This window comes from Cyprinodon tularosa, unplaced genomic scaffold, assembly GCF_016077235.1.
Source record: "Cyprinodon tularosa strain WSP-4 unplaced genomic scaffold, ASM1607723v1 ctg216, whole genome shotgun sequence".
NCBI lineage: Eukaryota > Metazoa > Chordata > Actinopteri > Cyprinodontiformes > Cyprinodontidae > Cyprinodon > Cyprinodon tularosa.
The window spans coordinates 167,580-195,012 of record NW_024038801.1 but is presented as its reverse complement, the minus strand read 5'-3'; the positions used below and the strand labels follow the sequence as shown (position 1 = coordinate 195,012).

At 43.1% G+C, this 27,433-nt stretch overlaps 1 protein-coding gene across 17 annotated transcripts in view; it reads left to right on the top strand.

The window, feature by feature from the left end:
* Positions 1-27,433, top strand: part of LOC119784032 (CUGBP Elav-like family member 2) — a 193,949-nt gene that overhangs the window by 111,026 nt on the left and 55,490 nt on the right. For all 17 annotated transcript variants that reach the window (XM_038285875.1, XM_038285872.1, XM_038285878.1 and 14 more), the window contains exons 4-5: positions 12,762-12,810; positions 20,691-20,825. In XM_038285875.1, the coding sequence (XP_038141803.1) occupies positions 12,762-12,810; positions 20,691-20,825 (184 nt within the window). The remainder of the gene's footprint in view (positions 1-12,761; positions 12,811-20,690; positions 20,826-27,433) is intronic.

The window sequence follows — 27,433 nt, the reverse complement described above, 5'->3', positions numbered from 1 at the left end:
AACAGGAGCAAAGAACAGGGCTGTTTCCCCTCCAGGCCTGAAACTGGTGGTGGAGTGGAGATAGATGAAGTTGGTCAGTCTGTAGACTGCTGGTTAGAGAGACGGTCTGCTGAGCTTTATGGGGAGATACAGTGGACTGCATGAGCTGATACTAGAGCTTCACTCAGGGACCTGGAAGATGGAAGTCCAGTTTGGATAACACAGGTTGAGAGAACCAGTCCATGATGAGCAAGCATGGAGCGACAGTGGAGAGGAAAAACTCACCATGGGGAAGAACCTCTGACAGAACCAGGCTCAACATGGCGGTCTTCTGCCGGACCGGTTGAAATGAGACGTGGAAAGCAGAAAGCGGTAAGAGTCTGGGAGGAATTAAACTCTGATTAAGTAGAGGGGCTGGAGTTGGGTTGAAACGGGGTCCTCTGAACGAAGTCACAGAACAACCATCACCTGCGCACTAGCTTGCTGAGAAGTTGAGGATCGGAGGCTTTGTGACTTTCGAGGAGGTGTGGTTCAAAGCTGATTGGCTGTGACGCAGGCGAATAATCAGTTTTTTCAGTTGAACTTCCACCTACGCTACATTTATATATTTATCTACCCAGGGGAGATTTACCATTCGGCAATACTAGGCAGTTGCTTAGGGCCCAAAGTTCCTGGGGGCCCCATAAAAGTGCTTACATGTATGGTTAATACAACTTTTCCTAATTTGTGCACATTAATTATATTTTATGATAAAAATCCTTTCGCTAAAATGCCATCAGAACGCTGATAATATTAATTGTGTCTCAGCCCCCCCCTTCGGTGTCCACCATATTGGATCAGTCCATTTGCTGCACATGTTCATAAAGGTCCAAACAGACAGCAGCAAACCATTTGAAAACAAACGATGTGAGAGCAGTGTTGCCAACTTAGCGCTTTGTCGCTATATTAAGCGAAATTTCAGACCCCTCTAGCGCTTTGATTTCTAAAAAGCGCCTAGCGATTTTTTTCTGCTACTGGAGACTTTGGAGACAACATCTAAAAGCAGCGAACTCTGCTCTCCAGAGCAAGTAGATTGGTAACCCCGCCTCCTGCTCTCCTCTATCTTGTCTGCTGTCATGATTCATGCAGCTATTATTTCATCCAAATGAAAAATGGAGAACAGAGAAGCAGATCATGGTTTGTCTACAGTGAAAAGAAGGACTGGGTTATTTACTTTGGCCTTTTTGGAAACACAGGAAGGAGCAATCAGCTAAGTGAGCTTAGTGCTTGGAAAAAATGTTTCATTCCTTTAGAGACAGCATGAAAAGTCAGCTGAGGACAAAACATAGAGAGGAAAACAACAAGAAGAGAGGGACAAAACCTAGAACAGATAATGGATGTCTATTCTATTAACTTTTCTCTATCTGTAGAATGGGTCTGTTTTATGTGTTGATTTCTCAGTTCAGAGGGCCCTCAGCCTGTCTTTGCCTGGGGCCCAAAATTCCTTAAATCCGCGCCTGTCTCTACCCTTTGGACACCATGAAAACCCAACCAGCGCGCTGACACCGCTCCTCAGCGGCAGTTAAACACGCACGATCCTTTGCTGTGTTGTGATACTGACATGTTTACAGTCAGCACTGGAGTTAATGATAATAAAGGTTTTATAATGGAAACCGGCCCACAGCATCACACACCCTACACTGTATTTACCCATTGACTTGAAGCAGTTAAACATCTTGGTTAGACAGCAGATCAATGGATGTTTGAGATGGTAGCACAGAAGAGGCTTTTCTCCAGGTAAATGGGGAGCTGCTAAGTGGTCGTCATGGCTACTCACAGATGTCAATCATTGTATATCAACCAATGCTATCATCTGGGTCAGACTAATTCTTTTATTATTGTTTTAATTGCTGATCTTTTTTGAAGTACTATAATTCTTCTCAAACAGCATTAAGGATTATTATTCTACATTTTCCAGGTTAAAGTCATGACGCTGGGGGAAGCTGTAAGTGTAGGAACAGTTTTTAAATCTCCAGGATTGGAAGCTCGTCAGAAAGTATAATTTCCTTCCTGAAGCCTCTCTGATTTAGAAACATGAAGCCGTTCGCAGGAAGTGAAGGGAAACAAGCCGAATTAGTCTGAAAGCAAAGTTTAAATCACAGATTCGTGATCTATAAAACAAAACTGCGCTGGCAGCCAACAGGACTCAGAAAGCGGAGTCGACCCGACAGGATTTGGACCGACATCAACACCTGGGTCTCTTCGAAGCTTTGATCAGCTCGCATGACAGCCGCTCCCTTTAATCCAAGCAGACACACGTTCCCCGGATATTTTTAATCTAATTTTGAAATTGCTGTGGATCAGAAAACCCTGACTCCTCATCAGGAAGAGGCAGCAGCCAGCTCGCATGTACGGGAAAGAGGAGCATATAGAACATATGTGTGCGTTAAAACACGGATTATAAACGACTGGCAGAGAAACTTCCAAGTTAGGGAAATCCGATTCAGCCCAACCTGAGGATAAAAAGATCAGAGGAGATTTTTGAAATGTAGGAAGACTTAAAGGGATGCATCTATAACCCTGGATGTTTTTCTAACTGTTATCAAGTAGAAAACTTTAAAAACTGTTTCAAGATTGGTCAGAATCTATAGATGAGTTCCTGTAAAATATTTTCTCTGGTAGATATTCTATTTGGTAGGAAATGTCCATTTTTTTGGTCAGTTATTGCCGTTAAACCAAATGGAAATGGCCAACTGTCCTTCATAATAGTTGTTAGCTTTTGATGTTAATAGTCTTTTAACCTCCGCCAGATAGATTTGCTCCGCATATCTATCTGGAAACCTTCCGTTGCAGTAATTTTGGGAAGGGGCAAAAATACTGGTTAGCTGAATGGCTTATGTTGGTGATAGACGGGCCAAATAAACCAATCAGATCAACGAAGCATATGACGTACTAACAGAGCGACGACGAAAACACAACCACAAGCCAGGCTACTCTTGCCGAAACCAGTCGGGAGAAGAGCAAAAACATCTTTTCCTCTGAGAAAAGCCTCCAGAGCAGTGTTTTGCTCTTCTTCCAGTGAAGAAATACTCTGTAATTCCGATAAAAATTGCTCGATAGCCACGCTAACGCTAGTTTCATCGGCTGAAGCCGCCATGTTCTTTAGACTGAACTTTCGCACTTCTCGTTGCGTCACACCTCAACCCGCCTCAAAGCCAACGCTTATTGGACGTTCATTTCGTGAACGGCTCCAAATTTTCTTTAACGGAGAGTCTTCAGACTGATTAGCGAGGGAAACCTTGAAAGCTCACGAGATCAGGATGGTCTCACGAGGCTAATAGTCTTTAGCTTTTACTGCTAATATTTAACAAGTGGAAATGCTTATGCATTCTCTCTTGTTCTTTTTATTTCAACAATTTTGGTATCAAAACGTTCAGCTTGTTCAGGAGAATTATGCTATATCTTTTAGTAAAGATATTTTTTGTAGTTTTGTAGTTAAGAGCAACGGAGTGTCATCAAAAATCAAAGCGTGCAGTTGCACGCCTAAAATAAGAAGATGAGCCTTGATCACGTTTCGCTGTTCCTCTTTTAAAATTAATTTGCTGTCGATATCTTCTAGAACAGACCTAATAGCAGAATCTACACACCTCAACTCTCCAGTGGCAGCCATTGTTGTTGTCACCCAAGCGCGCTTTGGTGACGTGGTTGATTACGTTACTGTTGATCATCTGTCCATCATCGTATAAAGCCCGCCCTGACAATTTGATTGGATCGCCAGATATTGTGCGAGCATACTCGCGCTACTATCGAGCAATGCCAGACCGAACTTCCAGACCTCAAACGTTGTGGGCGGGACTAAGTTCGGAATGGCACCCAGGCTAGTAAAGCAGAGCTTCTCTCTGTGGGTTTCAGGTCAGCTGCTCTGTCTCATAAAACCATTAAAAAATGGTTTTAAGGATCAAACTGGAACTTTAGAAAACTTCTTATGTATGTCAATAATCTGGCCAAAGAATTTATTATATTATATTATTATTACCCGCTTTATTAAATGACATCAAACCTCCTGAACTAATTTAACATGTTTGCTTTAAAATCATGTTAAAGGACAGATGCAACATGTTCCATTGAATAAATGGTGATTTCTCCTGAAGGAGACAAGATGAAGGCGGTGTTTTCTCCATCAGCTGTGATGACTGTCTGGAGGTCATACGTGTGCTTTACACGCCTTGCTGGGTGTTTTTCCCCTTCGAGCTGAGTGTGTGCTGCGCTACCGTCTCTGTCATCGATATTGAGACCCGGCTGTGAGGACCATCTGTCTGACTCTGACCCAGCGGCGCTCCCTCACACCTTCGGTGCAGCAGACGGAGTAAAAACCTGGGTGAGATTGCCTTCTGTGCAGCGGGACGCAGGAAGTCTGCGTCCAGATTTTGGCAGAAGCTTTTTCTGAGCTCGGAGGCTGCCAGCGGCCGGCACAGGGTGCACAGATGCTGCATCCTCACTCAGAACACACTCGTGCTATTCCCAGCATAATCCAGAGTAGCTCCTCTAGCTTCAGAAGCATGACCTCTGACCTTTCCAAGCACCAGCATCATACTGAAAAAGATCTGAGAACATTAGACCAGGTTTAAAGACAGATTTTCTCCATCCAGGATGACGGGGCGTTTGCTGTAGATGTTGATCAGAGTTGAAGGATAACGCTACGTTCACACTGCAAGCAGAAGAGGCAGCAGAAGCTGCTAGTTTACATGCAAAGTTATTGGTTGACGCGCATCAAGGCGCAGCGCATTTTGAGCATCTGACGCGCTTCAGAAGCAGCAGCTGCTCGAGTTGGAAAAATTAAACTTTTGCTGCTGGATGCGCCACATCAACCAATCAGATCAGAGAAGCAGGGAGACAGACACAGTGCTACTGATGCAGAGCGCTATGATCACTCCTCTGAAACAGTTTATTAACGCCTAAATTAACTTAAAATGATGAAACCTGCCAGCAAAATATGTTCGATTAGATTATTCTGCTGCCTGCAGTTTGAATTACGTACCTGAAAAACGCTAACGTCTTCTTCCAGCCGCTGCGAACAGTAGCGGAAAACCGCGAAGAGGCAACCGAGCCAGAACGGGATTCCCAGTGACAGAGCTCCACGGGGGTCTGAGCGGCTCCAACAGAAATTATATTTGAAGGCAGGATGGTAATCTGGATGAACTGACTTCATGGATGAAGTTTTCTGGTGAACTTTTTCACTTAAAAACATTAAAACTGCTTTTTACCCACTGATCACTGCAAATATAGCTGCCATTGTTACAGAGAAAGGATACGGTAGCTCCGACCTTTGCGCATCACACTCACTTTTTCCATCGCGCAGCTAGAGCAGCAAAGATGCTTCCAAAAAAGGTTAAAAAACAATCCACTGGACTTTGTTTCCAAGTTTGAAGATGTTTCGCTTCCCATCCAGGAAGCTCATGCAATTCAAAATCTCAGGAATAGCGTTGAGTTTGAGGCTTTATAGAGTGGACCAAAGCTTTGCTTTGCTTTGACTCAGAAACAGGCAAACTGAAATGGACGAACGGGTCCAATTCTTTGGAATGGGGGTCGTTTTGTTTCTTTGTTAGCCTGTAATATCCGGAACCTGTCTATGTCTCTGAAAGGGGGTCGTTAAAGGGAATTGTTGGCCTGGCTGAATAGGTGAGGTCTTCTATTCCCCTGTAAAGGGGATGGGGTTACAATGATAGCGGGAAGGAGTCAACTCAATTGCTGCATTGTAGGTTTTTGAAAGCTAAAATCTGAGTCAACCACCTCAGTTTAAGTTTTGTTTTTCTTTCTTAACATAGATGGCTTCCTTCACGTTCTCTAAAACCACCTGTCTTCTTTATTCAAAGTCTTATCTTGAGGAGGTCGCTCTTCTGTGTTGTGCAATGCGTCTGTGGAGAGGTTGTTTGGTTTCTCCAATATAAAGACACACCACATATTGGGTCGGGAGGTTTTGCAGCAAAGAGGCTCCAGCCACCGGTCAGAAATAAACTTTTACAAGCATCAAAAATGAAGCAGCACATGTGTTTTTGCTGCTCCTGCTGCTTGCAGTCTGAGCATAGAATAAGGGTTCATCCGCAGCCATGTTGGTGCAGAAATCAGAAACCTCAGTCTGGTCGTTGAGTCCAAGCAGCACAGATCCAGATAAAAGAAGCTCAGATTCAGAGACAGAAACAACATGGAGGCTCATTAATGAGCGGCGGACTCAGGTTGCACATTAGTATGTAAATGAAATCCTAATCGATTTTTCCAAGGTGTGCGTTTAACATTTATCCTACTGCAGATGATTGAAAAACAAACGGTGACACTTGAGATGAAGTGCAGCTCAGATGCGTCCTGAGCCGATAATAAGGTCCTTTAAGCTCCCAGAGACGTAAACTTCATTAGAATAAAACATCAGGAAATGACAGCGTTTTCAGCTTTGTGTTATTAACTGATCAGCTGCCCCTTCTTTTCAAAAAAATCATGTTGTGATTAATTATCACGCAGCGGCTTAGTGTGCTTAGAAGAATCATTTCCATGGAGGTTTTCCCACGAGGCGCTCGGTTCAGAGTCGGAATGACCTCCTGCAGGTAAACAGGAAGCACCCCCCCCCCCCACTGAAGAGACAGGTCTGTATTTTTCCAGCAGAATGGCGGCGCAGCGGTGAGGCAGCACACATGGCTTTGCGTGGGGAAGTTTTGGGTCCTGCTCCTCGGCGCGCCTGTGCACAGCCAGGACTTTAGTAGCTCTGCCGGGTTCCCGCTGAGCGCATAATGAATGGCAGGCTGCGGCTGTGGGCCTGCCAGGCAAGAAGAAACAGCACTGTGGAATTGTGGGATAGCGGAGGAGAGCCTTGCTTTGTTGGTCTCGGCGGGAGCTTGCCAAGATCAAACATGTCGACAGCGCAGCCGCCCGCCGGGCCTTCTGGGTAGACAGACCTGAGGAGGAGACGCCTGAAAGCCAGACGTGTTTTTTTTTCTTTTTTTCCTACCTGAGCTGTTTGTGTTTGTGTGGGAGGACGGCTGTGCGTTTTGGCAGCTTTTTTGAGCAGTGAATGACGGCAGCGCGGCGGAGGCTGTCGTGCCTTTTGTTGTTTTTTTTTGTTTTTTTAGAGTTTTTTGTTTTTTTGCCTTTAGAGGACAGACTTTGAAATGGATTAACAAAAGGAGACTTGATGTGACTTCCAGGTTTTCTTTGACATGACTTTCCTCCTTTTGATGCGGTGTCAAACCAAACCGACGACACAAAGCCCGGTTCACACGTCCTTATATTCCTGATACGGTGGTGAGTCTCCAGCCTCGGGGCCGCTGACCGTCTTTCCGTCTAGCACTGATGACCCTCCTCTCTTCTCTGCTCTGTTGATGCAGGAGCCTCGTGTTTCTCGTTTCTCGCCACTGTCTGATTTCTAACTCGCTAAAGAGAAAATGGGTCAACAGATGGATCCTAATATCAGCCCCTTTGTGAAAAAGTATTCCCTCCCTAAACCTAGAAACTAGGCAGGATAACTGATGCTGACCTTCTATCATCTCTATGGAGGAATCTGGACCTTCTCTGTGGAAGGATCTCATTCAGACCCGTCAGACCATTTCCATCCTGTCCAGCACTGAAGTCGGTACTTTGATTAGGCCACATTGAGGTGGACTTGTTCTTGTGTTCTTCAGATCACATCTTCAGACATTCCAGCAAGTCATCCAGGTCTAAAAACAGACCATCAGCTCCAAAGCATCACACTACCATCACTATGACCGTTTCTCAATATGTGCACTATAGAGATAGCTCAGGATAACCTCTGCAGTTCTTCAATTCCTTGTTGTTTAGTTGCTTCCTCCCAGTGTTGTGGTCAAGACCACCTAACCCGAGACCAAGACAAGTCCAAGACCGAGGGAAGTCGAGACCAAGTCAAGACCAAGACCAGAGTGTATTGAGACCGAGACAAGACCAAGACTTTTAGGGTCCGAGACCAAGTCAAGACCAAGACCAGAGTGTATCGAGACCAAGTCAAGACCAAGACTTATAGGGTCCGAGACCAAGTCAAGACCAAGACTAGAGTGTATCGAGACCGAGACAAGACCAAGACTTTTAGGGTCCGAGACCAAGTCAAGACCAGAGTGTATCGAGACCAAGTCAAGACCAAGACCAGAGTGTATTGAGACCGAGACAAGACCAAGACTTATAGGGTCCGAGACCAAGTCAAGACCAAGACCAGAGTGTATCGAGACCAAGTCAAGACCAAGACTTATAGGGTCCGAGACCAAGTCAAGACCAAGACCGAGGGAAGTTGAGACTAAGTTAAGACCAAGACCAGAGTGTATCAAGACCAAGTCAAGACCAAGACTTATAGGGTCCGAGACCAAGTCAAGACCAAGACTGAGGGAAGTCGAGACCAAGTCAAGACCAAGACCAGAGTGTATCGAGACCGAGACAAGACCAAGACTTATAGGGTCCGAGACCAAGTCAAGACCAAGACCAGAGTGTATCGAGACCAAGTCAAGACCAAGACTTATAGGGTCCGAGACCAAGTCAAGACCAAGACTGAGGGAAGTCGAGACCAAGTCAAGACCAAGACCAGAGTGTATCGAGACCAAGTCAAGACCAAGACTTTTAGGGTCCGAGACCGAGTCAAGACCAAGACCAGCGCCAGTATGTGACAATAAAATGTGAAACATGATCAAGATCACAAAAATTGATCTTAAAGACCCACATTCACATAAAAACACCTAGATATTTAACACACAGAACTGGACTAAACATTAACATCTTTATTTAGTACTTCTGTGTAGTAATCACAGAATTTCAAACAATTAATCAAAGTCGATCAAAATAGTGTTTTCTCTGCCGTTCATGAACAGTACATACATTTATGTTGTTTTTAAATGTGCTATTTCAAAACAAGGTGCAAAATTCTGTAAAATGTGTAAAACTGAACAAAAGCCAATCATTTCTCTTGTTTCTCTCTCATATACAGATTAAAGCTATATTATATAACTTTTCTTAAATAAATCCATATCTGTCACCAAGTTGTGAAATATGTTATGAGACAGATAATTTGTTGAAAAAATACATTGATCTCCTTCACTGCATTTACCAATGGGACAGGTTTTTGCTTGGATTTGAATCCAAGCATCCAATAAAAAGAAGGATCTTAAAGAAACTGATAATATTCTGATGATTAGCGTTATTTCCACAGTTGTGGTCTTGACCAGTCTTGAAATAAAATGCTGAGTCCTCAGCGCCTGAGACCGAGACAGGACCGAGACCAGATGCAGTCAAGTCCGAGACGAGACCGAGACCATCAAAAAATGGTCTCGAGACCAAGACCGATCTCGGGTACTACAACACTGGCTTCCTCTTCTCTGGTTCCCCATGCATGTTTTCTCCGACGAGCTCTGGTTTTTGGTTCGCAGTAGTGAGCATGAATGTAGCTACTTATTGAGGTTGTTGGGAACAGTTGTGGTTATAATGGCTTCCAGCTGCTGGGGGGGAAGTATCTGTGATAACGCTCCCTGGTGCATTTAGGGAGCAGCAGACTGTCACTAAAGGAGCTGTCCAGTTCAGCACCAGCTTCATGCATGGGGTTGAGAAAAGATGTTAATTTAGTTAGGATCTTTTTGTTTCCCACATAAACTAAAGTAAATCCGGGGAAACATCATGAGAAGCAGCAGAGGCTGTAAATGTTTGGGTATTTGTTGTATTTCTTCCTCGTTTGCTTCAGTGTTTTTTCTGTTCCCGCCCCCTTCAGGCGGAGCGTGGATCTACGGATGTGAGGTGTGTGTGTTGGTGTGTGTGTATGTGAAACAGGCCAGTAAGACAGGGAAAAATGTCAGCGAGGATGATAAGGAAGAGAGCGAGGCGGGGGGAGAGTTGGGATAAAGGTGTGTGATAGAATTGGAAGATCAAAGCCCTCTGTCACAGCGTGACTGAGCCCAGGGGCGTAATGGGTGAGACGGGGCACGCACACACAGCCGTGGACACACACACCTGCAGACGCACACACTCCCGGCTGGTATTTGACTCTGAGTGTGATTGATACCGGGCTAGATTTGGAGAATCACTGTCATTCGTCTCTCCGCAGATCAAACAGCCACATAATCTCCCATAAAGGAAAGAGAGATGGAGGGAATAAAAAAGGGACATAAGAGGGAGAGGGTTCAGGAGGGCGAGAGAGGTGACAAAGCCTTCTCAGCGCTAAAGTGTTTTCTTGTTTTTCCATAAAAGAAGATCTGCCTGCTGAAAACACATCCATCATACACTTTATTGAACTGCTTCTTTGTGCACATCAGAGAGAAAATTAGGCGGCATTTACGCCGCAGATAAGAGACGACTTAATCCTGGTCGTATCTGAGGCAAGGAAGTGGAGCAAACTGCTTGGTTTTTAAGCATATTTCAACCATTGGCTCGATAGTTCAGACCTGACTGCAGCTGGAGCAGTAAAGGCTTCTGGTCAGCGCTGCCAAGGCTCACCGCCCAGGGCGCCATATCAGCAGGGGGGGGCAACTCCTGCCAGAGACAAATGTCCTTATCATGGAGGGTCTGGCTGGGATTCCATACCATGATTTCTGTAATAATTCAGTATGTTTAGTCTTTAAATATAATTATAACAAACTAAGACGGACCTGCATGGGCGGTTCTGCAAAACAAATTAGAATTGATATTAATTGATTAAAATGAACAATTAAATATTGACACTTCCTATTAGGGGAGGGGCTTATACAAGCTCCTCCCCTAACAGGAGTCACTTAGCACAGATGTTCATTAATGAGGAAAAGCTTTATGAACAGCAAAGGCTGCAACTGAGCAACACAAGCAGTTCTATTCCTTTTTTTTCTTTTTTTTTTGAGTTTTTGCAGCACTACACTGCAAAAAATGGAAATCTAAGTGAGTATTTTTTTCATAAATAAGTACACTTTTTCTCGAATTGAGGACGAAAGTGAGACACTTTGCCAATGGAACAAGACAATTTAGATTTGAAATAAGAAAAAACTATTGCATTGTCTTATTTCAAGTTCATATTATCTAATCATCTTATTTTAAGAGTAAAGATACAAATTTCATTCGCAAATCATCTTATTTACCTACTCAAATTAAGGGTAAATTCACTTAATTGACTTATTTCTAGATCGTTTTTGCAGTGTAGTGGCTCGTTTTTTCGACAGTAGGCTGACAGGAAAGGGGGTATGAGAGAGAGGGAGAGACATGCAGGAAAGGACCACAGGCCGGATTCGAATAAAGGTCGCCCGCATCGATGACTAAGGCCTCCGTACATGGGTCGTGCACACCAACCACTGTGCCACCTGCACGCCCAAGCAATTCTATTCTGAAGAAAAGACTCTCAGAAAACCTAAAGAACAAACGATGGAGGCCTGTTCAAACAGATGCTGTTTAGTTTGGCTTAGAGCAGGAAAACAGAAACGAATTCAAGGTTTGTTCATCATGTAAGGAAACAAGCTCCTTCACTGACCGGCAGCCTGGACAGAATAAATACGCCGAGTTTGAGGCCAACACGTTCAAATTTTGGATAAAGTTACAAACATTGAGCTCAGAAGCAGAATAATGATTTCCAGTAACTAGAAGACCTCAAAGAATCATCTTAAAACAAAATAAACCAGAAATACTTTAACGTAAGCCGGGGATACACTGTATGATTTTTTCTGGCTGTTTTTCCAATCGTGCGAGAATTTTTCAATTGGCCCGACTTTCAGCCTGATCGTGTTGCATACAGGGGGTAACAAGGAGCGATCAGCCTCTCACGACCATCTCCCGATCAGGAATCGTAAGGTCGGGAGAAAATCAAACATGTTTGAAATTCACTTGACCATCTTAAGCTCAGCGCACAAACAAGAATGATTATTCTTCTTCTTCTCAGATGAAAAACCCAGCAGCATGGCGGGGTTCCAGTGAAATGGAGTTCTTTCTATACAATCGACAGACCGTAGTAGCCACATTTGCTCAGCCATGTCTTTGTCCAATGTCCAAATATGTCTTTTCTTTTTAGGACTTTCAGCACAACATTTCACAAGTCGCCAAGGCAGCGCGTTTCACTCTAGCGAGCTTCATATTCTTCTTCTACTCATTTGGCTTCCAGGTAGACGAGTCTGAATAGCGCCATCTAACTGCGGAGCTGTGTCACACGTGCTTTTTAAACGTACAGTGTGAGAACATGGATTATGAGCTGAAAAAAATCGTACAATGTATGCCTGGCTTAACTAAACCAGACTTCAGATTAAACATCAGATCGCAGCTTAAAAGTGGTTTCCTGGCCTGAAGGTGAAGACAGAGATTCTCCTTAAAAAGTAGCAGCAGGTTTGATTGGTTGAAATAAAACCAGAATGAACCACAGAATAATGAATTATTTGAACTCTTAACATAATTTGTGTGAATGAAACAGATAATTGTGCTTCTGAACGTTTTCTTTCTAAGCTAGTTGTTTATGTTGCCCTCCATCTGCATCGTTTTTCTGATTTCTACATTTTGTTGCTTCGGGTGTTTTTGCCCTTCATCTCCGTGTCCTTGACCGTCATCATCCTCTTTGTCTTCTTCTTCCTCTTGTATTTTAGCATCTCTAAGCTGCTTTTATGATCGCTCTAGCGGACCCCGTTTGATTCCACGCCTTCTGCCCTCCGGACTGAAGTGTTTACGAGAAAGTGGAGCGTTTGCTTGCATTGACATTTGCCTCTGAATGATATTCAGATTTAATTTGCACATGAGGGAGCTGAAGCCTTCTGCAGCTCTGTATTTATGCATGTGTCAAGATGATATTTAATGTTTTCCTTCTGTCTGCCCCTCTTTTGTCTCCACAGATGCATCACCCTATTCAGATGAAACCTGCAGACAGTGAGAAATCTAATGGTGAGTGGCCACAAGGACACAGTGTCGCACACACACGCATCGGGGGGCCATCTTTGAATTCGCTTGGTTATAGCTTCTACTTCACTGGACTTGCAGAGAGAATGGGGAAAGAAAAGATGGGAGCAGAGATGCTGAAATGCTGATATTTCCATATAAATCTATTTTTTTTCTCCTTTGGAAGGAGGTGAGTGAAAAGTTGAATTGTCGTATCCTCATGATGAACCAGTGTAGCTCCCAGTACAAAACTGCTGCCTCAAAGCTCACTATTACACCTTACAGTGTCTGTTTTGGACAAACATAGGCAGTTCACTTCTTCCCTCTCCCAAACTATGTATTCAGATCTGGTTCTGAGGAGGTTTCCTCCGCAGAGCATTTCCCTGAGTTCCTCATTATTCCAAGAAGGCAGCCACAAGACCCTATGTCCTCCGGCAGTCTAAGCCTATAGTAGCATAAATATAGACATAGCTTAGGATAACCTGAGCCACTCTAACTATAAGCCTTATCAAAAAGGAAAGTTCAAAGCCTTGTTTGGCAAATATTTTCTCAAGAATTTTAGATCAGAAAGTTACATTGGATATAGGTCTATAATTGACCAAGTCATCTGGGTCAAGAAACGGTTTCTTAATTAAAGGTTTAATTTCAGCAACCTTAAAAGGCTGAGGTTCATATCCCTGTAACAGCGATATATTAATCACATTTAAAATGACGGAGGAGAGTAAAGGGAATACTTCCTTAAATAACCTGGTTGGAACTGGATCTAACATACAAGTTGAATGCTTAGATGAAGATATTACTTTAGCTGACTCTGAAAGTTCAACTGGATCAAAGCAGTCTAAACCCGGTTCAGATTCTATGGCTACCTCAAATGCTGCCTCACCTTCCAGAGATAAACCAGTCGTAGTTAGAGGAGTGCTAATGATCTTATTTTTTTATAAGATCAATCTTATTTAGAAAGAATCCCAGAAAATCATTACTGCTAAGAGCAGGTGGAATGGATGGTTCAACAGAGCTATGGCTCTGGGTGAGTTTGGCAACTGAATTAAAAAGATTTCTAGGATTAATATTAATCTCCACTTTTAATGAGGAGAAATATGCTGCTTTTGCTTTATGAATGGTCATCTTATAAAGCAGTAAACTATTTTTCCAGACTAGGTAGGATTCCCGTAGAGCGCCATTTTCTTTCCAGTTTCCTAGTATTCTGCTTCAGAGCGCGCAGCTCTGCATTAAACCCGGGAGCCAGCTTTCTATTCTATAAAGTGTTTCTCTTTCATGGGAGCCTCGTTGTCTAAGGCAGTATGCAGAGAAGTAGCAACACCATTAGCAAACCCAATGATCTATGAATCAGAATAAATTAAACTCAGTGATCAGAAGTATGGAACCCTGCAGGAGGACGGTCTTGAGAAGTTAAAGGCAGGCTCAGGTTTTGGTGATAATTTAGTAGAACCATAGTTTTTCAGAAGTTCCAGTTGCTGCTTAGATCCTCTCCAGACCTGATCTCCTTAAAAATTCCGTTTTCAAATCTTGCTACACATTCTGAACTTTGACTAGGCCATTTCAACCAAGAATTTGCCATGATCTACTGTAAGCCATTCATGGTATATCCTGCTGGATTTTCCATAAACTGTGGCCTGCATCCACACAGCGTCATGCAGCCACCACCATGTTTCGCTCTGGGGTCAGAAGTCCTTTTGAAGAGTTTTTTCCTTGAAGGCCAGATTTGGAGACATCATAACTAATAGTTTTAATGGTACTAATGACATACAACTCTAATAGATGTTGTGTAGTGGGCTTAGGAAAAAAGATAAATTGCATTAGCATAAAGAAATGTCTGGGAATATTTAACTCTAAGAAGAAGGTTCCCAGTACTGCACCCTGTGGTGCCCCACATGCAACACCCTGGATCCAGGATTACGTTTCTGCTGAATCCCCTGTTTCTTCGACCTGAGAAGATCTTCTGTCCTCCAATGGTTTCTGGGCTCCATCCTGCACCGTCCTTAAACAAACAAGGCCCGCTGTGCCGTCACGGTCACACAAACACAGGAGGGAAAATAAGTGAAATAGCAGAAATAGTCAACTGAAAAGCTCTGAGACCTTCAGAAACTCTGAAGAAGCCCCGGCTTCTTGGAAGGAAATCATAAAGTCATTAACGACGGTTTAACGAGACCTTCAACAGATGCAGAGAACAAACAAACCCTCATTTTTCTGATAATTTTATTTCTGTTGATTCCAAACCTATTTCTGCCTCAAGTTTAACCTTCAAGTTCTCCTTTCAATAATTCTTATTACTAATGAGCCGAAAGACACCTTCTAGATTAAAAGCATCTAACATATGAGACTGAAAGGTATTTACATGCAACCATCTTTATGTCTTCTGGTTAAAGCGGTTTTCACCTCGTCTCTCTGCTGCTCGGACATAGAATTTGATTAATGAGGGAAAAGGAAAAACTCATGACTAGCCTCACCAGAACAGATGTATGATTACTATTATAACCCTTATGAACTTATTGGTAAAAAAAAATAGATATCAGTGACAGAAAGCAGAAATTTGGCCAATTAAAGCTAATTTATTTGCATGGCTAAGTGGAGAAAATGTGAGTTTCTCTAATTTTGAGGAAATGACCCTTAAAGCTGAGTAATGGAGCAGAGCAGGATAATAGATGCTGCAAAACCATCACTGGAAATAAAGGGGGTCATTTTAACCCAAGAGCCTGATTTTCTGTCAGGCTTTAACACAAAGATGCTACATTTGGTCCACGGGCGGTTTATCTGCTGGGGAGTACTATCCTTTAAATAGAACAGAAATTATCTTTATTGCCCCTCAGTAAACATTTAAAAACAAAAAGAGACTCTACACTAATGGCGCATTTACATAAGACAAAATACAGAGTAGTTATTAAAAATAATGATTTCAGAATGAAAGAAAAATGCAAACCAAATGAGGGGCAGGGGGGAAAAAACTCTTTCTGTTTCTGCTCTTTGTTGCTTTCCTCGTAGGGTTGAGCCCTCGGCGTGTTCGTTAATGTTCTTTACTGGTCCATGTTTTACCTGTATTCATGTTTTTCCAACCAAAACTGCCATCATTTGTATCAGGTAGAAAGTACCACTGGTTCTTGCACCCTGCCAGGCAGACCAGCTCCCAGTCAGTCACCGTCATAACAACAACATGAAATCTTCAAGAATAATCCAACATCAAACAGAAGTATTATTTCAATAAAGTGTCATTAAGCCAAAATTAAACAAGATAATACAACTAATTGGCAAGAAACGATTTTTTTTTATCATACCAGTTCATATTCTTTTGTTTTTGCTGTGAAACTTTATACTCAGGTTCCAGTTCAATAATATTTATGAAATAGATTGAAATATATTTCATATTTAAGAAAAAAGGAAAAATTTTTGTTGACTTCTAAATGCAAAGAGCTGATAAAAATTTAGAAAATAAAATTTAGACTGTGGCCATAAATCTATTTCCCTCCTCCTGCTATTGCTCTACCATACATAGCTTTAGCTTAAATTATCATAAGCTAGGCTATTCGCACAGCAGCTAACTGATAAAAACAATGCGTATTTTGGGAAAAGTGGTTAAAAATGACATTTTTTGTTCCAACATTGTTCTCTTTGAACACTTGGTGTGATAAATGATAAGATTCCTCCATTGAGTCTTTTGCTCAATGAAACATGAAGCTGTACTGTAGCTAAGGCTAGCCCCACCTGTTGGGGCTAGCAGGAGCTCCCTTTGGGGAAGGGGTCTGTCATTGTCTGTTAATAACTAAAAAAATGCATTTTATCTCAATAATTTAGACCACTCTTCCCATCCAGGAAGCTTTTTCAACTTAAAATATCAGAAACAGTGTTGAGTTCCTGGCTTTATGGATTCGACCTAAAACAAAGCCTTGTTTTAGCTTAGCCTGGCTTCAATTCGCATGTTTTCTAAGCCAAAACAAGGCTTCCCTTAGCAAAAAGTAGTTTATTCAAGCATACTTAAAGTGCACTAATTTCATACTTAAAATCAAGCAGTGCACTTAGAGTTTACGTATTCTAAACTATATTTCATATACTTAACAACAGGATAGTCAAGTGCACTTGAATTTAGTTCATAGAAGTATTACTTTAGTAATACTTCAAGTACACAAAAAGTACCGTGTTCGATTTACTTTCTACACTTAATCTTATACTTAAGTATTCTTAATAGAATTTACTTCAAGTATACTACTTTTTGCTAAGGGTTTGTTTTAGGTCCACAAAACCTTAAACTCAACTCTATTTCTGACATTTTTACTTGAAAAAGCTTCCTGGATGGGAAGCGTAACGTCTTCAAACTTGGAAACAATCTCCAGTCTGCTTTCTGACTTCCTGGGATCTAAAGGTTGATTAATGGCATCCCTACTTACAGCTTCATTCAGCCCTAAAATTAATCTGATCCAGATTACCACAGTCATTAAATCTGAATCTAAAATTTGACTAAACCTGTTTCATTTTCTATAAACATAAACTGCCTGAAACTTTTATATCAATGGAGACAATTTTTTTTATCTGTTATTTTTGAACATCTGAGGGATAAATGATGCTAATGACCATCTCTGACCGATCCATCAGAATAATTCCTCGCAACATATTCTCATTATCAGTTCGTATGAAATCGTACGAAAAGTTCTGCACAGTATTTCGTACGTTTTGGACGTTTTTCCTCGAAAAAACAGATCTTTGCGCATGCGCAGGCAGACAGACGAGAAAAGCAGATCCGCGGACGGACGTAAAACTGGGAAAAACAGTGCAATAATCACTTCTTGATGTCTCTAACTAGGTTGCTTGCTGTTTTGTATCTTAGGGTTAGGGTCAGGGTTAGGGTTAATTGTATGTTAAATTCTATGTTAGTGAATGGTGCGTAAGATGCGCATGCGCAAGGATATCTTGTCTCCAGGCAAGACGTAAAAATACGACGAAATACGACGAAAAAAACGTCCAAACTCTAATTGACTTTAGATCCATATTTCATCCTAAATAACATCTAATGGCAGATTTAACCAGGAGAAAATCCACAAGAAGGACAAACAAATTCCAAAATAAAACTTTTTTTGGAATTTCAAGCAGGTTGTTCCAGTTCTGAAGATGCTGCCTCACCTGGTTTGGTTCTGAAGGTTCTACATGGTTCCTACCTAAAAAGGTTCCTCTTACGTTTTGTGGTCTTTATCTTCATGGAGTCTAGCAGATGCTGATCTCTACATCAGGACCAAAGCAGATTGACCCAGAGCCAGAGATTCTGAGCCGTCTGCTCATTGATATTATGGACAAACCGTCTCAGTGAGTTTAGAGGTCGATGGTTAAACGCTTACAAAATATAAAGAGGAATATTCTCTGCATATAATAGTAAGAGAGGCTGTAGATGCAGAATTTAGTGTTTCTGATCTGTATCCTGCTGCTGCTCAGAAATGACAGAGAATTTTTCATTTTAATGTGCCCAGAGTTTAAAAGAATAATAAGGGCAAACTTTACTAGAACAGATGCATGATTACTCTGGTTGGATAAACAGCAGACCCCTTATTAACTTATTGGGGCTGAATATAGATATCAGTGACAGAAAGCAGAAGTTTTGGCAAATTAAAGCCGATTTATTTGCATGGGTAAGAGCAGAAAATGGGAGCTTCTGTAATTTTGATGAAATAACCCTTAAAGCGGAGTAATTGAGCAGAACGTGATAATAGATGCTGTAAAATCATAACTGGAAATAAAAGGGGGCCGTTTTAATCCTGGGGGCCTCAGCACAACTTAACATGAGTTTTTATCTGGCGGAGGAGAGGCATCAGGATCCCCCATGTTCTGCAGAAAAAACCCCAAAAAAAAAGGAAACCGTAGAAAAGCCATCATCCGCTCCACTGAAATATGGCCAAATGTGACTTTATAAGACATAACCGTCGGGGCGAGGACGCTGGAACTCAATAAAGACGCTCCGGCTCACAGCTGGAAGGGTGAAATATGGAGCCTGACGAGGGACACGTATCCATCCATTAAACGGTAACGACCTTTAATAAACCCGCTGTTAGATCTGCTTTCAGAGTGACGAACGGCTGCCGCCAGCTTTATCAGTTTAGTCAGCGGAGGACGTGGGAAAGAGGAGAAAGACTTTTTTTTTCTTTTCCCCCCCTAAAGGTTTGGTGGTTCTAGTTTAGTCCCTTGATGTGTTCAAACCAGCCCGTTCCTCTGCTGTATCCCACAATGCAACGCTCCCTGGGTCTTCATGGGTCCTTATCGCCTCGCCGCCTGCCGGCACGCCTCCCACCGAAAACAGAAACAGCCAGTTGTGAGGATATCTGCTCTCCTTCCTCTCTATCGACGCAGAGTAAATTAATTACGCTGCTGTTAGACTCGTGCTAATCACCTCTGGAGTGATGAGCACACACACCAACACGCTGCCTACGGAGCAGTTAGAGCCTTTTGAAGCGCCTCTTATCTCGACAGCCAATCCCGGCGGTTTGTTGTTGCTTCTGTTTTTTTTGTTTGTTTTTTTTTCCTTAAACACACAAACGATTCAAACAGCAAAATAAACAAGTGCACTATTGATTTCCCAGAGAGCAACGGAGCGCTTATCTGCTCGGCCTCGCGGAAAGAGCTGACAGTTTCCTCATTAAAAATGAATTGGATTAACCTTACGCTGAATGCTGTATGAAGGCGTGGACGCTGAGCCCTGATGCCCCGCTACCGGGCAGCACCGGGGGGGGGGGGTTCAAGACGAAGAGGAGGGACTGGGTGATGCACAGGAAGTCTGTTTCTCTTGTTTATTTCTCAAATTTGGTTTCAAGCACTTTTATTTGTTCTGAGTTCTGACCTGGTTCTAACGGGTTACTGTCAGGTTTACATAGAGTAAATGCGTCACTGTTTCAGCCGTTGGAGATGAAGATGCAGCAAAAAGCTGCTACTGTAACAGATGATACAGTTGGGGGGGATTCACCATTAGGCAATACTAGGCAGTTGCCTCTGGCCCCAAGTTCCTGGGGGCCCCATAAAACTCTTTTTACATGTATAGTTAATACAACTATTCCTTTTGCTAAAATGCCATCAGAACGCTTATAATATTAAGTGTGTCTCAGCCCCCCCTTCAGTGTCCACCATATTGGATCAGTCCATTTGCTGCACATGTTCAGAAAGGTCCAAACAGACAGCAGCAAACCATTTGAAAACAAACGATGCGAAGAGCAGTGTTGCCAACTTAGCGCTTTAGTCGCTTTATTTAGCGGCTTTTCAGACCCCTCTAGAACTTTTATTTTGAAAAAGCGCCTAGCGCCAAATCTAGCAACTTTTTTCTGCTATTGGAGACTTTGGCGACAATGTCTAAAAGCAGCGAACTCTGCTCTCCAGAGCAAGTAGATTGGTAACCCCGCCTCCTGCTCTCCTCTATCTTGTCTGCTGTCATGATTCATGCAGCTATTATTTCATCCAAATGAAAAATGGAGAACAGAGAAGCAGATCATGGCTTGTCTGCAGTGAAAAGAAGGACTGGGTTATTTACTTTTGCCGTCGCCTTTTTGGAAAAACAATCAGCTAAGTGAGCTTAGTGCTTGGAAAAAATCTTTCATTCCTTTTCAGACAGCATGAAAAGTCAGCTGAGTACAAAACATAGAGAGGAAAACAATAAGAAGAGAGGGATAAAACCTAGAACTAATAATGGATGTCTATTCTATTAAAACTTCTGCATCTCTATAATAGGGATGTTTTATGTTTTTTTCTTCTCAATTCAGAGGGCCCCCTGCCTGTCTTTGCCTAGGGCCCCACATTTCCTAAATCCGCCCCTGGATACAGTGGCAGTTTTTTTAACCCCCCCTCCTTTAACTTGTCCACTAACCCACATCGTGTCCTAATCCATGTCTCTGCTCTTCTCCTTCCAGCTGTGGAAGACAGGAAGCTGTTCATCGGCATGGTTTCCAAGAAGTGCAACGAGAACGACATCCGGGTCATGTTCTCTGCGTTCGGACAGATCGAGGAGTGCCGGATCCTCCGGGGGCCCGACGGGCTCAGCAGAGGTACCCGCCGCTCTGACTCGCTCCCATCCACAGATTTTGCTCCTCCTGCAGTCAGAAACTGGCTGAACGTCCTCCAGCAGCTGCAGCTGGTTGGTGAGAGGAAGTGAAAACCGGCTCTGAGACAATGGAGACCGGGATTGGAAGGTTGATTAATGACATCCCTACTTACAGCTTCATTCAGCCCTAAAATTAATCTGATCCAGATTACCACAGTCTGAAATTTGACTAGACATGTTTAATTTTAAGCATAAACTTTGATTTTTTTCATCTGTTATTGTTGAACATCTGAGGAATAAATGATGGTAATGACCATCTCTGACCGATCCATCAGAATAATTCCTCTCTTCTCTACGCCTCTAATTGACTTTAGATCCATCATGCATCCTAAATAACATCTAATGGCAGATTTAACCAGGAGAAAATCCACATGAAGGACAAAAAAACCTTAGCCTGAAACCAGAAGTGCAGAAGCTCCAACTGGGCATCCACAACCATCTTCATTAACTAGATGCTCTAAACCAGCAGAACACTTCAGGATCCCAGTGTGAATGAAGTCTTTAGAACCAGAGCGGCCCCTCTGGTTGCCCTAGAAATGACCTTTAACCCCTGGATGCTCCGTGGGAGCTGCTAGTTGCTCACTGTTCCGTATAGGAGGAGTTAAACAGGACAGTTTTCCCCACAGCTGGACGGTTAGGGATAAAATACACAAACTAAATATTTCTATAACACTTGAAGGTTTCCCAGAGCTCTGATCAATCAAACATCCTAAGACAATGAGGTCCGTCTAGAATGAACCGCTGGACTAAGAAAGCAATGATCAGAGAAAAGGAGGACCATAGTCTTCTCTGTGTCTCCTTATTTGTAAAGTAACACTAACTCTGCCATATTGCCAAGCATGCATCCCCAGTCTATTGTCTTCAGTCCTTCATGACAGGACCAAAGCCTTGTTTCCAGTAGATCTGAGTGCGGATTACAGATTCATTACTTAATGTTGTTTACATAAAACAAAGTAGAAACATCCAGATGCTTTCTGATTAAAGTGCAAGATATACTTGCACTTCACTGGCTGAGGAAGAAAAAAGTAAGGAAATTTTAAATAATCGGGTGAATTTTATCCTTTCAGACTTAATTATTACTGGGGAGGAGCTGCAGAGACCCTCGTCTCTGGTGGAGGCTGAGAGGCATTCACACCACAGCTCTGCTCTTTATGGAAGAGACAAACACATCAGTGAGAACGATTGGTTCATTCCAGAAAAGTAAAAAAAAAAATCCACTGGTCTTTTCTTTTGAGTTTGAAGACATTTCGCTTCCCACCTAGGAAGCTTTTTTAGTTCCCCCCCCCCCCAAAAAAGGACATTCTTTTGAGGACCAGAATGTTCACATTTTGGACAAAGAAGATAGGTGGTTTGAGAGGGGTGTGAAGGAAGCCATCCAACAGAACGGGTGGACAATTCAGTGATTGAGTTGATCCCTTCCCGCTATCAATCCCAACCCCTTTACAGGGGAACAGAAGACCTCGCCTATTCAGCTAGGCCAACAATTCCCTTTAACGGCCCCCCTTTCAGAGACATAGACAGGTCTCGGGTGCAGGCTAACAAAGGCTACATTCACACTGCAGGCCTTGATGCTCAATTCCGATTTTTTTGTGAGATCTGATTTTTTCGCGTTGCCGTTCATAATTCCAAATATATGCGACTTGTATGTGATATCCTGTGGGAACTGTAGTCATACAACGCGAGTGTCCCGCATGCGCAGTAGAGGACGCAATGACGTCACAGGCCAGCATGCTCTTTTTTTCCGGAAGTAAGCATCTAGCGGCCTTTTCCAACCATTAAAAACTCAATCTTTTCAATATGTTTAAACATAACTACTGCTCTCCGCATCATCGTCTGCCATGGCTGTTGTTTTTCTTGTCGCTTCTCCGTACGCATAATAGTGACCTATGTCGGTTACTAATGGCGTTCAGGTCGGATGAATGCGACCTGGCCGTTCAGACAAAGGTCGCATTTGAAAAGATCAGATTCGTATCGGATTCAGGACCACATAGCAAGTGGCCTGGGTCGCATTGGAAAAAGTCGGATCTTCCATGAAAAGATCGGATCCAGGTCGCATACGGGCAAAAAAAATCGGATCTGGTTCACTTCAGGCTGCGGTGTGAATGTTGCCAAAGAAACAAAATGACCCCCATTCCAAAGGGACTGACCCGTTTGTCAGGTGCAATTTAGATGTTTTCTAAGCCAAAACAAGGCTTTGTTTTTGGTCCACTCTATAAAGCCTGGAACTCAACGCTATTGCTGACATTTTGAAGTCCCTACATGCGAAGCAAAACATCTTCAAACTTAAAAACAAAGTCAATTGGATTGTTTGTTAACTTTTATGGAACCCCTGCTTCGTTGTTGAAACGAGCTGCAGAACCCAGAGGAACGAACATGAAAAAATCACAGTAAAAACCTGAGGATGTCTGCTGGAAATGATCCTCAGTGAAGCAGATTTAACCCTTTAACACTGATTAAATTAAAAAAAAGAACAGAACCAGAACCCTTGAATGAGCCTAATCCGTTTTCTTCATATTCTTTTTCCTGTGCTGATATAAAAAAGAACCTTTTCACTGTTTTTAGTCTTTTTCCTCTTTTTTTTCCCCTCCAGTTTCTGCATTTAGTTCATGCTAACTTTGCTGCCTCCTACTGGTCAGATGCGATTATTGCAATTTTTTTTTTTTTTACTGGTTTGTATCTCTGGACAAATATCTTTTAAGCCAATAAACCCGTAGAACAGGAAGTGATGGCTGACCAACATATGCAGCGCTGTGACCTGGCGCCCACCTTCACAGGAACATTGTCTCAGATCCGGTTTCCGACCCGCTGCAGAACTGGAGCCACGTCTCTCCTGCTCGCTCTCACACATTTGCTGCTTCCTTGTCTCGCTGGGTATCTCTTTTCCCCACCACTTTCTTTTTTTCTCTCCTTACTTTCTCCACCTCGTCCCTCACCCCTTCCTTCCCCCCTCTCCCCCCGACCCTCCCACTGCCATCCTCATTGTTCCCCTTCCAGTTGAACCCCACTGGAAGTCAGTATGAAGCTCTTCACTCCCACCCTCAGACACTTTCAATGTCCAGCTCATCATCAACCTTTTTTTTGTCTGCATTCTAGGAAAACAGATTGTTTTGTTGTTGTTTTGAAGTAGAAAAGTGAATTTCATCATTATTTTTTACATAAATCAAACCAATACTCCAAAATAATGTTGAACTGTTCCAGTTTAAAACACTAACACACATTTTTTTTGTAGTTTTTCTAAATAAATAAACAATCAGATGCTGTTAGGGTTATTATTCAGGCTCCAGTCATCAGACCTTTACTTTCTGGAAGGATTCTGTGATTCTGTGAGGAAGGCTTCGCTGGACCAAAGCTGCAGAACAATAAAACCTAAAGAAATCAGATCAAGACTTCCAGTGTGACAACATCTCAAACTCTAATCTGAACGTCAGAAGGAGCTTCCTCCACCATTTTATTTGGGACATGTGGCGCTGTGAGGAAGTGCTGCAGGGTAGATTCAAAAACACCACCTGTCTCGTTAACAACATGTCTAATCACTCGGGCGGTACCTAATATTTCAGCTGAGCTGAGCTGGTCCGTATCGCTCATCCAGTCTGAACTGGTTCTAATTGATCTCTCTGATGCTACGTTCAGAACGCAAGCGGCAGGAGTGCTGATTCATTTTTGATGCTTGTACAAGTTTAGCTCTGATGCAAGGTTGACGGATCTTTGCTGCTGTAGCTGCACGGTCAAAAAGTGGGCCTGATGCGCGTTGGGCGGAACTACCCTTTCCTTACTTTGCCTGGAACAATGGCAGCTTTATTTGCTGTTATCAGTAGGTAAAAAGTAAAAAAATTCTCTCACGACTGGAAAATCGGCCTGAAAAGGGCTAAAAACCGTAGAGCGTATGCATTAATCGGTCAGTAATGCCCTGGAGGGTAGAGTCGTCTCTAAGGGTGGAGATGTGGCACTGTCTGGTTGCAGGATGTCATCTTAACTCATCTCTGCTTTAATATTCCCTCTGATGACGATAAGGCATGTTTGCAACCCCACCCCACCCCCGCCCCCCGCTCAGGCAATGGTAGGAAGGATCCAGCCACTTGTTCACAGCTGGCCTCCACAGAAGCGAATCTGAGGCTCACAGGTGTATTTTTCCATTTAAAGGGACCGGCGTTCCAGCGAACAGGCGTTCCAGTGAAACCGTAGAAACAAGAAGTGTTTCCCTCATTGATCACTCCATCCCATAAGCATTTCCTCCCACCTGATCTCAGCCATGCCCCTCCCTCTCCTCCCCCTCTGTGGCCCCGTGTGCTGAGGAGGTAAAACTCTCCCCTCGTCCCCCGAGCTGTCGCTGTCACAGGATCCATGTCCAGCTGTCGGTCACATGCTTTCTTCTGTGCTTGTTGAACGTTTCGAATGTTTTACCATCGACTCAAGTCCCTTTTATTCTGAATGTGGCTTTTTTCTTTCTGTCTCCTCAAGGTTGTTTTAACAACAGATCCGTTTTTGGCTGAAACTAACGGCACCACCCTTCTATAAATTCACACTGGCTGTCCCAGAATTCACTATTGAATCAATTTGTCTTTTTCTCAGACATCCCTCCTCGGCTTCCTTCTCTCCCTTTCCTTGCTTCTGTCTTCCATCCCTTTTCAGCTCCTCTCTTTTGTCCTCATAAATATTTCAAACCTGATGGCCGAATCCTGGTTTCTGTAGAGCTGATATAAGCCACTTAGCAGCTGACACAAGTCTCAGACAAAACCTGGCTGGTCTATAAACGCCTCTAATCAGGTTGAAAATAAATAGGTCTTGAAGGATTTGTGTGCTGGTAGCTCTCAGCGGCCCCCAGTCCCACCTAGCTGTGCTGCAGAACTCACTTTAAAGCTACAGTATCAATCAGACGAACGCTAGGCTATTAATAAAATATGGATCACACCACCAGTGGATGGCTGGGCCTGGGGAGCTACCCTACTTTCATTAAAGGACTGTGCGGTTCTCCGCTGACGACAGAATGCGGCCCACGAGGTATTTTTAGCGATCAAGCCATGTCCCATCTCTGCAGAAACACGCCTAGCAGTCAGGAAGTTAGCATATGCTTTACTACATACCCAGGCAGTGAATGAATCCAGCTTCAGGAGGATAAAGACGGTGAGGAACCATCAGAATATCAGCAGTTTCCTGTCATCAAAGTGATGTTAATGTCAGAGCAGTTCTTAAAAGGTGATTTGAGGTAATGAGGGAAAGGCAACCTGATCCCTGACCCTCCAGAACCTGATGTTCCATCCCATAATTCATTCAGGTATTGGGAGGAAAGTGATATGAAGACCTGAAGGTATCTTCTTTAGCCTGGTTTATGCTCTGAAACCAGGTCGTCTTTGTGTGTCGCAGTTAACGCAGATATGCCCCCATCCCTTCCCAGACACTCTGGTGCACCTCCCTAAAATTGTAGATGCAGACAGGAGGCCTCTGATTGGACAATTCTACATCCACCCTACGCTATGCTGTTTGATACCTAATGGCATAAACTTTGGTCATTTCTTAATTCAGAAGAACGCAAGTACAGACTCGTGTCCTCGCCAAGTATGTTCTTGACAAGAACACAGGAAAGTGTGGACTCTGGGAGAACGGGAGCACGCAGCATGGGTGCTCCCCTATTGACCCATGATATGGGTCAATAGGAACGGAAGCGTACTGATGACATCACCACACGCTCGGCTCGCCTGAAGCTGCATTTCACCTCCTGTTATGAATAGCCTCTAGATAATAATAAATTCTGACTTTTTTCATTTAGTGGGGGAATAATAATGAACACAGTCAGATAAACACAAATCAAATTAACATTTTGCCAAATAAAACCAAAAAAAAAATCGCCATCAGAGCCAGCGGTACTTCACATACGGCTATGCAGAGAGAGGGCTGCTGCAGACGGGCTAACGTTAGCCCTGGCTGCCATTAGCCTCAGAGGTCCGCTGGTTGCCGCGGTCCTCTCAACTTCGGAAATGTTTTGTTAAATTACGCATTAAATCAGTAAATTGGCCATATTGTGACGCTTAAAAGTATAATGTTCTTGCCTCAAATAATCTTTAAAGGTACTTTTATTGAACAACGGCAACAGAAAAGAGAACTTTTAACTTAATACTCTGAGCTCTGTGAGCTCTCACCTGGAAGCTGCTGCTGCAGTGCATGCTGGGACAGCTGTCAATCTCAAGAACGGACAAGTCTGCTCTGATGCATTATGGGTAAAGAGGGAGGGGCGAGAACAACATCCGGGGACTTTATCTGTTCTTGGTCTTGTTCTTGTGAATTGTAACAGTACTAGGGCTGAAGCTGATGACGTTTCACGAGTACACAAGCACATGAGAACCCACAAGTACACATATTGAGAAACAGCCTCTGGCTGTTGTGCCATTCAGAACGCCTGCACACCTCAGAAACTGTCCCAGACACCGTACAGGGTGCTATTTTGTAGCGCTGTGCAACGGTCTAGTGGTTTGCACATGAAGCCAAAACACGCAGCGCCACGGCCAGTCTTTGGGGAACACTCACTGGTGAACTGTTTGTCATCTGTTGTTGGATGAG